The 13,268-nt window shown below is 45.7% G+C and overlaps 1 protein-coding gene across 1 annotated transcript in view; it reads right to left on the minus strand.

The window, feature by feature from the left end:
• Window positions 1-444: 444 nt before the first annotated feature.
• The window catches only part of LOC142499732 (unconventional myosin-X-like), a 42,563-nt gene continuing 29,739 nt past the window's right edge, over window positions 445-13,268 (minus strand). Inside the window, exons 13-28 of the mRNA XM_075609547.1 lie at window positions 11,288-11,572; window positions 10,632-10,671; window positions 8,292-9,098; window positions 7,110-7,233; window positions 6,103-6,349; window positions 5,693-5,788; window positions 5,370-5,463; window positions 5,057-5,112; window positions 4,234-4,376; window positions 3,530-3,724; window positions 3,209-3,366; window positions 2,854-2,977; window positions 2,089-2,386; window positions 1,567-1,774; window positions 982-1,118; window positions 445-642 (exon numbers count right to left, since the gene is read on the minus strand). Coding sequence (XP_075465662.1) covers window positions 498-642; window positions 982-1,118; window positions 1,567-1,774; window positions 2,089-2,386; window positions 2,854-2,977; window positions 3,209-3,366; window positions 3,530-3,724; window positions 4,234-4,376; window positions 5,057-5,112; window positions 5,370-5,463; window positions 5,693-5,788; window positions 6,103-6,349; window positions 7,110-7,233; window positions 8,292-9,098; window positions 10,632-10,671; window positions 11,288-11,572 — 3,157 coding nt within the window. The 3' untranslated portion in view covers window positions 445-497. The remainder of the gene's footprint in view (window positions 643-981; window positions 1,119-1,566; window positions 1,775-2,088; window positions 2,387-2,853; window positions 2,978-3,208; window positions 3,367-3,529; window positions 3,725-4,233; window positions 4,377-5,056; window positions 5,113-5,369; window positions 5,464-5,692; window positions 5,789-6,102; window positions 6,350-7,109; window positions 7,234-8,291; window positions 9,099-10,631; window positions 10,672-11,287; window positions 11,573-13,268) is intronic.

The raw sequence follows: 13,268 nt of genomic DNA on the forward strand, positions 1-13,268 counted from the left end.
CATCTGCGGTCACATTCTATGTTTCCTCTAAGGAAGAGGCGTTTTCGCATGACTAGACTTGTGTGGGAGGTACTTGCTACCATTATGCAATCAAGCCGACTCGTTTTAGAGGATTATTTTTCAAAATCAAACATTGCAAGTTCGAACCATCCAAAAAACAACATTAAAAAAACAACATAAAACACACACATTGTGAGAGACACTAGGGAGCAAAAATGCTTATAAAATAAGAGAATGCTAAATCTTTGCACCACGTTTTTTTTGCACCATTTTTAAACTATTGAACCGAAACCTTTATTTCATATAAAGGAAAAGGCAGCCATTGTGTTCAAGACCAGAATTTGTTTTAACATGGCAAGCCAAATCTGTAAAGTGCTGCAATCCCTGGAACTGTAACAGTATTGTGGATTGAACCTTTAAATGTTGACGTCGGCCTTTTATTGCATAGTTAAAAAAAAATCATCGAATGATCGGAATTATTGCATAACTCCTGCTATCTAACGGATGGTACATACCTGCTCAAACATGAAAGCAAATTCAACGCCCTCCTTAGGAACGCTTTGTACGTCCAAGAAGCAGTAGAGTTTGAAATACAGATTCCACTGACACGCTTCTTCCTCTTCCTCTCCTGTGCCAGCAAGTCTAAGAAACAAGGTCAAATCAGCGGCATGTCAGAGCACTGAGCAGAGGAAACACAGGGCAAGACAAGGAGAGAGAAATATAAAACACGGGAAAGCAAGACAGAGAGAATTAAAAGGGACAATCCAAATGAAGAAAGGAAAGAGATGTAGTTCAGCGTTCCAGTAGTCATATTGTTCCAGTAGAAATTTGTTGTAGGTTGTGATATCTTTTAGACATTAGACAGAGCGCTTCATAGATGACATATAGCGTGATGTATAATGGAGAGGAAGAGAGACAGAGTGAGTGGCGAATGCAGAGCGCCAGAAGAGCAGAATACAGACTATCGATTGGCTTCACAACCTCTCAAACTTTGCCAGCACGTCAGCCACAATAACGCGGCTCTCCACGGCCTTGTCCGTGAGTTTGTTGTGTTCAAAGAGAGCGAACATATTGCGGCTGTTATCCATAGCGAGGCCACGAATCAGCTTCTCCACCACCTGCAGGGGGCAGAGATCCCGTTACCCCGAGCGACTCAAACAGGAGTAATAAAGAAAACCAGACAAGCCTTCTCGGAACGGTTAGAAGGAAGCAGCTATATATTTAACCTTGATGATATAATGGCTTGTTATTATTCACGCCCAAGTCAATTAATAATTTCTGCCGACAAAACATAATTACGTTAACACGATTACTGGTATATAATCTCTTGGTGTGTCAGCAAACTGTAACGGTCATTGTTAATCTGCTAACTTTGGAGGGTAGCTTTCCTTCCTTGCTGATTGCTTGACAAAGAAAGCCAACCAGCGAAGTGTCTGCAAGACAGGGCTCTCTCATACTGCCCTAGTCACCTTGTCTGTAGTGCAACAGAAGACGGTGCAGAAGGGATGGAGCCTCTGATCATGACCCTGCAGTTCAGTGCACACATGACAATACTCTCCCTCTTACCTCTCCAGCCGTGGTGTGGGAGTTGATGCTGATCTGGCAGGAGCCCCCACCGTGGCAGTACACTGTGGTGGTCATGTGACTGCGTGTAAGCAATGCCACGACCTCCTCTTGTGATGGGACCAGCTCACGGCATTTCGTTTTCTTCAAAGCATCAGCTATAAAGTGAGCAAACTGCTCAACCTCCGTGCCGGGGAAACCATCTCTCAACCTGAGAACGCAAGAGATCCATGTTACACTAAACTCCCTCATACCACGTCTCTGACTCTCAGAACACTGCTGTCTCATGCCCTGTATTATATAGAGTGCCAATCCCAGTGTCTGATGCCCAGTACTATACAGTGTCCTGAGGGCGCGGTCATGCCCAGCACTCCAGTCAGTCTGCGACATTCCCACCGCTCTTCAAACCAGTCTGTCCTACACCCAGCAGTGTAATACATTTCCGACCAGTCTGATCCTCAGTTCTCCACCATGTCCCGATCCGTCTCATGCCCATTGCACTATCCCCATGTGGATGCTTCTCACCGCTTCAGATGGAACTTGAGGTAGCGCAGGATGTTCCGGCCGGGCAGGAAAGTGCAGCACATACAGGACAGGAGCTGCCAGTGGCGAAGGTTCCCAGCGCTGTTTGGCTGCGGCACGTGATTGGCTTGCTTGATCAGCTGACAGTACACCTCGTCACGCAGCGGCTTCAGGTCCTGGCAGGTCTGCAGTATGCCCTGGATTATAGGGACTGGGTCAGGAACAGTCTCAATCTCCTGCAGAGAGTTAAAGATCCGCACAGCCTCGTCCTGCAGGGTCGTGTAACCCTTCTCCTTTTGTACTGCAAGGAAAGAGGACAGTGAAGTATTCTCTCTGGAAGTTATAGCATTAAATGAGCAGTGCACGTCGCACCACTGAAAAAAGCTGGATGCCCAAGTCTTCAAAATGTTGGCATATACCCAAGACCGCATGATAAACCAGTACACATGATTAGCTGAAGGTTTCTTAATTTTTCTGTGCAGTGTGTGAATATTTTGCCAAGTACTCTATGCCATTTTTTGGTTAAAGTCATTCTATTAACAAACCTTTGAAGGCTCCTTCCTGGGCTTGCTGTACACTAGCTTGCTGTATACTAGCTTCCTGGGCTTTCTGTATACTAACATCTACACATTATTCATAATGCTATGAGCACCGTGGAACACAAGTGGACTCATTGGCTAACACATTCCATCCTGGTCTTGCTAGACCTGTCCACGTATCTAAATACACCCTCGGCAAATATCAGGGGCTTTCAATGAAGACACCTACGGTTGAGGTTGACATCTCCATAAGGCAGCGGTAGTAGTGGGGAGTGCAGAGGGTGCTGGGTGTATCTCAGAATGGGGTTTCTTCTATACGTCTGTTCAACAGCTTCACTATTCAAACTGTTCTCCTGATAAAGAGATTGCATGGTTAGCGCCCCAATTATAACTTGCAGGGAGAGCATGTAGCCTTTTTTCCTGTCCCCTTACAGACAAACCCCATCTAGACAACACGCGAACACGAACTTTCGAACCAACATTTCCCCCTCATGTTACATACAGGGAGCACACCACATTTCCAAGTACATCCCACACACAGAGCAGTTCTGCACATTCCCATAATTTCAAAGACTCATCCATACCTTGATATCCCGGATAAGCTGTTGTGTGGGAGTCTCTATGGGAACCTTGCTTTCAATTACTCCCTGGATGGCATTGGCCCACCTCACAGCCTCATTCAGCAGCTTGGTGTAGAGTCTGTACGAGTGTTTCCGACCATAAACTATAATGTTCCAGTATCCTGAAAGAAACGACAATTCCTCCATTCAGGACTGGTAAGGGAGAGACAGGTTGAATCACCCGATCACCTCCGCCCACCACATACAGTACTAAAGAGCTCTGCATTGTTCCGACAGATCCCTCACTGGCTGTGTTAGCAATGTCCTCCTGTTCTTTTACAGTACCTGTTTCAGTGTGCGTTTTCTCGTCAGGCTGCACCACAGAGCAGAGGCTGTTGAGAACGATTGTGCCCAGTTTGGAAGCCAGCCGCTCTGAGGACTTGTAATAATCTAGTGCGTTGCGAGTCAGCACAAACCAACGCCTCTTCAGCTTCAAGGATGCCATCTTACTGCTGTTATGAACCTCTTTATGGAGCCAGCCTGTGGGGTCAGAAAAGGGGTTAAGAAAGAGGAGTGAGGGGCTAAAGAAGAAAGCACGAAGGTTTCCAAGAGGCATGGAATGGACACAAGGGAACCCTCACACAGAAAAATAAACTGTTTGCCAATGAGGAAGGGATTATTTAATGCCCTGTACACAACACAAACCTGCCAACTATCTCCATTCAACAGTGTAATAATCATCATGACTGAACGGTCTACAAACCTCATTATATCAAAGTTAGAGCAGCAAAGGGGGATACAAAACCTGAACTGACTCATTATCAATCTGTACACCCTGGAGTGAGTCCATGGGTGGGTTGGGAAAGAGAAGTCACTTAAGGTGACCTTTGGAAAGGTGCAGAGAGGTGATCACTGAAGGATGTAGGTGCTTTTGAAGTTGTTGCAGTGGATGTAGGGAGACTGAACACTTTTGGCCTCTATATGCCTCATTACACATCTGAAGAAGTACTGCTGTTATACTCCGAGTTTAAGCTCTTGATCTTTGTTACCTCTCACCAGGAACTCCTGTCCATCCACCTTGGCCTCCCCCCGGGGTTTCTGCAGCAGGGAGATCCAGTGGTGCATTTCCTCTGCTATGTCTGTGTTGCAGTGAATCACACGGTTCGCTGTGATGATCACAAAGGAGTTTGGCCTGGAAGAAACTCCGGTATGAACATCCAGAGACAAGCGTGTGACATGGAGAGGAAAGGAGCTTCACAAAACATTGGGTGAAAGATGTGATCCTTCAGATAGACAGGTGGATTGTGACCAAGACAGACACAGATGTGACCTTCCACATAGGTTACATAAAGCCACAATCTGCACAGTCAACGTGACTCCATGTCATCATGAGATTTTGATCCAGTTTTTTCCTGGTACACAATATTCCTACATTCGTATGGAAAATTATGACTTGGAAATCCTGAACTGAATGATGAAATCTCATAATGACATAGAAATCAGTTGGCAATGCTGACAGGTCAAGCGCACTAATGCAAACATAACAGTATGCGCATGTGGTCCATGTTTGCCACCTCTAACCCCACGGAATTCTCTTTTTCACAATAATCCTGCATTACTAAAGAGATGAGAGAGAAGGTAGTGCACGGGTAAATGGAAAAGACATTTAGAGGGATGAAGAAATACAGAGATGTTATACTGAAACCATGACACAGAGAGGTATCTAGAGGGAGGGTGAGCGTAAGAAAGAAACATGCAGAGAGAGACTTGGAAATAGACAAAAGACACAAGCAAAAACACATTTGGGAGAAAGAGTGATATAGACAGACAATAAAGAGTACAAAGGGAGAAAGAGTGCTAGATCACCATTACCTGTCAGGACAGTCTGACGCACACACGGAGTCAATAAGCCCAACATCCAGAGTACCCTTTAGAGAGAGAGAGATAGGATTACGGAGTATAAATTCCCTGTACATGCACACCCACATATCTACAGTACATTACGCTCTTCGAGAAGCAGTCTGGAGACATATGAGAGAGAAAGAGGTGAGGGGAGAGAGGGGAAGAAGAGGGGAGACAGAAGAGTTTTTATTCCTAGCCTTGTGTACTGTACATAAGATTATATCCATACAGACTGTACGTATGAGAGATTGCCATAAATTATATGTTTTACTCCGACACTTACCACAGCGTTCTTGGGGTTCGCCTGTTCATCCCTCATGTCTCGCAGCTGTTGGGACGTTGCGCTGTGAACTCTACTGAGGACGTTAAACCAGCCACTGAAAGGAGAGTAGGCGAGATCAGCACCGGCTCTCTGTGGCAAGGTCTCCCTTTTATAAGGTTGTGTATAAGCATGTGTGGAGTATGGAGTTTCTCATTTTAGTCACAATATTTACAGGTGTGTGTGTCTCTCTCTCTCATTCATGCAGCTGTGTCACAGTGTGTTGGTTCTTTGCCTTGCAGTGTGTCACAGTGTGTGTTATTACCAGATTGTGTTTGTCTCTATACCTGGCGTCCTCTGGTGTCTCCGCCACAATGTGATAAGTTCGCTCTTCTGTAACAACATCCAGAGCATTCTCCTTCTCATGTATATCTATGATCGCTCTGCAAAACACAAACACAACACACATTCCATAAAGCAACACAGTATCCTTCCCAACACAAATACTACAAGAGCCACACAAACTAACTATAACCATTATTAATTAAGTAATCAAGTAACCTAGTCCAACGTAGGTGTCCAGGTAACCAGGTCAAAACCACAAATCCAGGTGACTTAGTGCTAAGACAAGGTGCATTGGTGCCAGCCCTAACCAGATGGCCAGTAGCATCCAAGAATGTGGGCGTCTCATCTCCACATAGGGAAACGGAGAACATAAGTGCAAGGTCCTTTCTCTCATGGAGAATCTGCCACTCACTTGGCCGTCCTGACATTAATGGTCCCCCTCAGCCTCTCCTCGCTGTCGTTCTCAAAGTACATAAGCTTGGACTCCCGAAGCACAAACCAGCGCCGCTTCCAGTTGCGTCGGGACAGTGTGGACATACCACCCCCTTTCTTGTACAGCCATCCCGACTTCAGAGCTTCCTGCTTTGTTCGGAACCACATGAAGGTCTCATCCTTAAGAACACACCAGCGCCGTCTCCAGAGGTTCATCAGGCCCCCCGCTGGAAGGACAAGTTCACTGTATGTATCAAGTAATTATCAAGGAGCTCTAACGGTATTTCAATATAGCCAAATACTGTTAAGTCCTAAGGCTACTATATTTTGCCTGGTCTTTAAAGAGACACTATACTACAAGAAGTTAAAGGGAGATACCATTTTTAAATAGATCACTTTATTTTAAGGGTAGATGTTTAGATGCAAGTAATGAATCTAGTCGTGCCCCCTAATTTGCCATTATACTGAAGGTTAGGGAGATATGCAGGTGGACAGCAGAGTCTGACTTCTACACACGGGATACGCAAACCCGGAAGTGAGAGACCAGAGCCGACAAACGGCTGATCCCAGCGCCCGGGAGAGGTGGTCTGAAGAAAGCCCTGCTCTCAATACTCCAACTACCTAGTGTACAGGCATTACGGACGCTTGTAAAACCACAACCTACTGAACTCCAGATTACTACATTGTAAGTGTATACGTGCCATTTGTTTTCTGTCGCAATATATTTTACTCTTACCTCGTGTGCGCTTTGTGCTTGTTTTCTTAGATGCAAGTAAATGTGATTAAAACATGGTACTCTGCATCCCTTAATTCCCTGAATATAGTTTACATAGTAACAAATACTAAAGCATTAATGTATGTTTCACCAAGCAACCGGGTTCAGCCAGAAAGTTGCCTGTAGGAAGGGCCGATACCCACATTTATACCCGAGATTCCCATTCACTTTTACCCTAACACAGAGATCATATAAGAGGGAGGAGCTCCTACCTTTCATGTACAGGTAACTGTGAAAATAAGGGGGCCCTCCTCCGTTAAACAAAGTGATGCGTCCAGTTGTGAATTCTTCATCCGTGTCAATGTGACTATCGGCTTCCTCATCGCTGTCTAAAAACTGCAATCAAACAGAACTAGAAATTACACAGCAAATCCCTATGGATCAGCTCCTACAAACACCCAGCCATTGCTACCTGCTCCCTCAAATGCTTTTAGCATCCTAGCAACAAAAGGAATACAACTCTTCCTTGCTTTATAGGCCGGACTCATTCATGAATCCATTTATTGCCAGAAGAGGTTGCCATGTATTACCTAGGGAGACCGTCTGGCACTAGCGGTGTTAAACAGATGCATTCAAAAGAAAATAATGCTCAACATCCAATTCCTTTCATTCAAATCTGTTTAGAGAGCTTTAACAGTTTAGCTGGACATCCATACTACTTAAACCACCATAGCAAATACCAGGAAATATGTAGTCACTTTAAAGCATGCTGGGTGTGTATATATCTATATATACACACACACACACACACACACACACACACGAGACGGGAGGAGAGAGTGCAAAGAGGAGCAGGACATGATGGAGGAGAGAGTAAGGTGGGGAAGAGGGGACAAGAGACAGCAAAGCATTACCGGGAGGGGTGAAAACAAAGAGTTATGTTTAATAAATAACCTTTAAGATCTGCGTATGTTACGCCGGGTATACAGTAGCTACTAGTAACAAGAAAAGCAAGTCATCTTAAACGAGTCCCTCAAATATTTAACATTGGTATTTTCTGGGAAATGGATAAGCACAGGACCGTATCCCAATGACGTATGTAAGTAATATGAAAAATAAACATTTGTTAAAAGAAAGAAAGAAATCATTTAGAATGGGAGGCTAGTTCTCTTAGTAGACTGGACGGCTAAAGGGATATTGGTACCGAATATTCAATTCTTCCTCAGCAGACACATACAGACCATGCGTAACAATATGGTACATGTAGAGTCTGTTACCAGGGACAGATTTTTCATCCCTTGTTCAAACTAAATCTCATTATTTCTAGATAAAACCTGAAGGAATTGAACTATAAAACACAACAGACCCAGGCTGCCCTTGCTGTACCCACTAGCTGTCATGTAATTCACTCCCTTGCTTGACGTTTCTCTTGCTGAATGCCAGGAGAAACTCACCGAATCCAGGCTGCCACAGTGAGATCCAAAGCTGCTGGGTTTGGAAATCCTCAGAACCTCCTCGTCCGTCAGGTGACCATCGCTCGAGTTCATAGCGTCGGTGGAACCCAAAGGGGCCTCGTCAAACTCCTCGTGGTCGTAGTCCGACTCCACATCAGGAGGGTAGCTGTAAATTGGCTCCTGCATTTCCTCACTGTTGCTCAAGGTGTCAGAGACACACTGATAAATGCTCTCAGATTTATCAGACGGGGCATTATAAATCTCCTGAATAGACACACGGTCCACTGGGAAAACTGCTGTGTCTTCAAAGCTGCCGTTCTGCTCTCCTGGTAGTTCAAATGGGATTTTCATATAGGTCTCTTCCTCTGAGAAGCTCTCGCTGTTCCTCAAGCTGGAATCATCCAGCAGCATGGGTGGTGGGGGCGGCAGCATCTCATCATCCGCATGAAACCCTTCATCCACCTCTTCCTCTGCTAAAGGAGCCACAAGGATTCCATCGATGCAGAGCATTCCATCATTGCCGTTCTCCAAGCTTTGGACACTCTCGTCCAAGTGCCCGAAGTCCAGAAGCTCTAGGAATTCCTGAGCTACCCGAGACGCCTCCTTCTCCAGTTTCTGGATCTGTTCCTCCCGTTGACGGGTCAGTTCATTGCGCGTGTCCAGGCAGGCAATGGAGACTCCTTCCACCTCCTGCTGATGGTGCAGCTTCTCGATCTCCTTCTCCAGCCGCAGGATCTCGTCCATCTGACGACTCTCTTCCTCCTGAAGCAAGAGGTTTTCCAAGTTCTTTGCCCGCTCTTGTTCTTCCTAAAGCAAAAAAAAAAACCTCTGACCCATTAATAATCTCTTCACTGCAGGGGGTTCACAACAAATTGAACCGCACCCTTATATAATAATACAAAATGACATGTGAGCAATAAATACAAAAGAACAAGGTCTATAAAAGAAGGTCTCAACGTTTTCAGAAATAGGCATCTATAACGCTCTGTGTGAGGAATGAGACTTGATTTTCAAGAGGGTCATCTTATTAAAGTTTAACTAAGCAACTGATCAGTGGAGTGAAGTGGGAGATTTTAAAGGAAAGTGTAAACCTAAAGAACACATGAGAAAGACTTCATTAATTGCACTCAATTCACCAAATTTGTAGCACGATTCGGATTATAACGAATGCTGACAGTGAGCACTCAAATTATAGTGGAGTGAAGAAAGAGTCGGAAGTAACTCATGCCTGAGAAACGTGAGACTAGTGGCATGGTGCTACTATTGAGATATATGTGTGAGGTGCTGAATAATCTGAAGACACTGAAGAGTTCTGTGCTTGTGTTTCTCCAACGCATAAATCTAGTTTCGCGCTGAAATAAAAAGGAGGCGCACAGAGCGCAACAAACTGCTAGTGACATTTATTTGCGTCAATGTAATGTAGGCGCAGCCCTTTTTGTCCCTATCCAATGCTCACACCACGGTGGGCATTGGTTTCTGACAAAGGAGCAGTTCCCTCAAAAAGATAATGGGAATACTCTTCTTCTACACCACCAGCACTTTTCTGCACACAACCCTGGGAGACTCCTTTTCATTTCTCCTTCTAAAGGTTCATTTGGTACCCAGGATTGGAACAACTGGACCGACAGGTGACACACCATAAGGGAAAGTCCATTTAGTATTATTTGTGCGCAAGGCGTGGGACACCCCTTGTCCTCTATTTTGCAAATCTAGTTGGAGGGTAAACAATGTATGTAAAGTGCGACAGCATTACAATAATTTGAGCTGAAAGATATGAACAAATGAAGCCTTAGGCCCGGGCCATAGAGGGGTGAGGCGATCCGAGCCGCGCTGACGCTGAGGCGCGATCGGAGCCGGGGGGAGGTGGTTGGAGGCGGGGCAGTGACGTCGCTGGGCCAATCGCCCGCGACGCACTGACGTCGACGTCACGGCGCCGTGACGTCGACACTGCTGTGCTGGGATTGGAGGTTTTCAGCCGACAGCGCGCTGAAAAACAGCTTGGCGCTCGGCTGAAACCTCCATCTCGTCAGCACGCCTGCGGACGCTCGCGTGAGCCCCCTCTCAAGGCATCCTCATTGAGGATGCAGGGGCTCAGCGCGGAGCATCCGCACGCCTCAGCACGGCCTGTCCTTCTATGGACGCAGCCATACACACACACACACACACACACACACAGAGACACACACACACACAGAGACACACACACAGCCATTGGAAATGTGACATTGTATCTAGTAATCAGTGGAGCCTGCCTTCTCCTTATAACCAGCATTCTGAGACCACCAAGCGAAGATTTCTCCAGGACAGATAGCACCTTAACGATGCAGTCAGAGGACTAACCTGAGCAGCTCGTAGCTCAGCCTCCACTCTCGCTTGTTCCCTAGAAGAGAAAACATGATGCATGGACATATTAATACCAGCCAAACAAAGCAGCTCTGGTTCTCATTCGTTACAAGAGCGAGTCTGAAGACTGATGGAGAGATAGCAGGGTGAGAGCCGGGGAAAGTATGCGCAGAATATGCCATCGACATATTGAGTGAGTACATACTGTGTCCATTCAGCATAATTGGGAGTTATTTACGGAAGTCTCCCTGAAGCAAAACCAGAGAAAACGGCACCAAATTTAATTTATTTTAAATATATTTCATTCAGAACATATGTTTTGGGCAAAGATCGCTGTTTAACTTTTCCCCAATAAAGTTCTTAAAAATAAAATATATGGAGCTTTTTTATATAGTACTGCACATGAAACTGTGCTGTACACCTATTTGTAAGGGGTCATTATTATCTTCAGGACACGTACTGCTTGGTAACACCAGATTTATCACATAATATCCCTTCGAAGGCCATGGGATTTGGGATTTTATTGCACTATTATTTACCCAGTTTTGCAGCTATGAGACATTTATAAATAACGCATAAAAAAGTGACGTATCTGCTGTTTCTCTACATTTCTAGAGAGCCGAGCTTGAGAAATGGGACAGTCCCTTATATACCTTCTCTCTTCTTCTCTTCTTGTTCTCTCTTCCTCCATCCTCTGCTCCTCCAGCTCCCGTCTTCTCCGTTCCTCCTCCTCTTTCCTTTCCCGCTCCTCCTCCTCCCGGCGCCTCCTCTCCTCCTCCCGCATTTGCCAATAGATGCGTCTCGCGGCTTTCCCGCGCCAGTGCTTCTGAATCTGGAGAGCGGACCCACGGAGGCGAAGGAAGGTGCAGCGCCAGAAATGGGCTCGGTAATTCTTCTGGATTGTGACTACGCTTAGACGCACGCTCTTGTAGTGCTTTCTGCGAGAGAGAGAGAGAGCGAGAAAGAGAGAGAGAGAGCGAGAAAGAGAGAGAGAGAGCGAGAAAGAGAGAGAGAGCGAGAAAGAGAGAGAGAGAGAGCGAGAAAGAGAGAGAGCGAGAAAGAGAGAGAGAGAGCGAGAAAGAGAGAGAGAGAGCGAGAAAGAGAGAGAGAGAGCGAGAAAGAGAGAGCGAGAGCGAGAAAGAGAGAGCGAGAAAGAGAGAGCGAGAAAGAGAGAGCGAGAAAGCGAGAAAGAGAGAGCGAGAAAGAGAGAGCGAGAAAGAGAGAGCGAGAGCGCGAAAGAAAGAGGGCGTGAAAGAAAGAAAGAAAGAGCGCGAAAGAAAGAGCGAGAAAGAAAGAGAGCGAGAAAGAGAGAGAGAGCGAGAAAGAGAGAGAGAGCGAGAAAGAGAGAGAGAGCGAGAAAGAGAGAGAGAGAGCGAGAAAGAGAGAGAGAGCGAGACAGAGAGAGAGAGCGAGACAGAGAGAGAGAGCGAGAAAGAGAGAGAGCGAGAAAGAGAGAGAGCGCGAAAGAAAGAAAGAGAGCGCGAAAGAAAGAAAGAGAGCGCGAAAGAAAGAAAGAGCGAGAAAGAAAGAGAGCGAGAAAGAAAGAGCGAGAAAGAAAGAGAGCGAGAAAGAAAGAGCGAGAAAGAGAGAGAAGGAGGAGAAAGAGAAACAAGGTACAATATTGAAATCAAAAAGCATGGGGAGGGGGGTGGGGGTCCCGGGGGGTGGGGGTCCACCAAATCCCGAGGAATTCCCTTCTGCACCAAAACCCTGAGCAAATACCCCCCCCCCCCCACCGTCTTCTCACCCAATTTGCAATGGATTGCAAAAGGTTAACCACTTCACGACCAGGTGTCTCCAATGGAATGCCATTCACCGACAAGGGTGCCAGCCTGACATTAACCTATTCACTGCCAAAGAACCTGCTCCCCGGGGTAACCTTACCTAATACCAGACTCTCACGCCCTGCATATTCTTACACCGAGCACTAAAGCAACACTGCATATTCCTACATCCTGTTCCCTGAACCAAAGCAACATTACCTACCCCTACATCCTATTACCTACCCCTACATCCTGTTCCCTGAACCCAAATAACGTTACCTACTAAAAATAGAAAGCCTGGTCACACACCTAATTAGCCCTGCTTCCTATCAACACGCAGAGCTGTGCAAACCTACAGCGTTTCACTATCAATATAAAAGCTGCACTTCAGCCTAACAAACTCCTGAAACACAGTCTATGCAGCACTACGGGGTTAGTGGAAGCAGGACTCGCGTGTTCTAACAGACGATTCTGTAAGATCACACTTACACCTGTAAATATTACTAATTTCACTTTAAAATAGGTTTTTGATGAAAAAAAAAGTTCAAGATTTATTTTTATTTTCCAGCGTAATAAAAACACCATACAAATGTGACAACTAGAAGGTCCAATATCCCCGATGGATCATGAAATGATCAATTGTAGGCGAAGTAAATCGGAAACCAATAGTCGTAGTACACTTGGATATTATTTATGCCAGCAAACCCTAATCCCTACATTCTTTTAATATGACCTACTCCCACACTGAGGGCAGGTAACAGGACTCAGGTACACGAGTACACACCCTCCTCCTCTGCACAATCTTCCAGTGTTTGTTCTCCCCACGGTAATACGTACAACAATGTATCCCTGTTCCTAATAAAGCAATATT

This window comes from Ascaphus truei, chromosome 7, assembly GCF_040206685.1.
Source record: "Ascaphus truei isolate aAscTru1 chromosome 7, aAscTru1.hap1, whole genome shotgun sequence".
In the NCBI taxonomy this organism is placed as follows: Eukaryota; Metazoa; Chordata; class Amphibia; order Anura; family Ascaphidae; genus Ascaphus; species Ascaphus truei.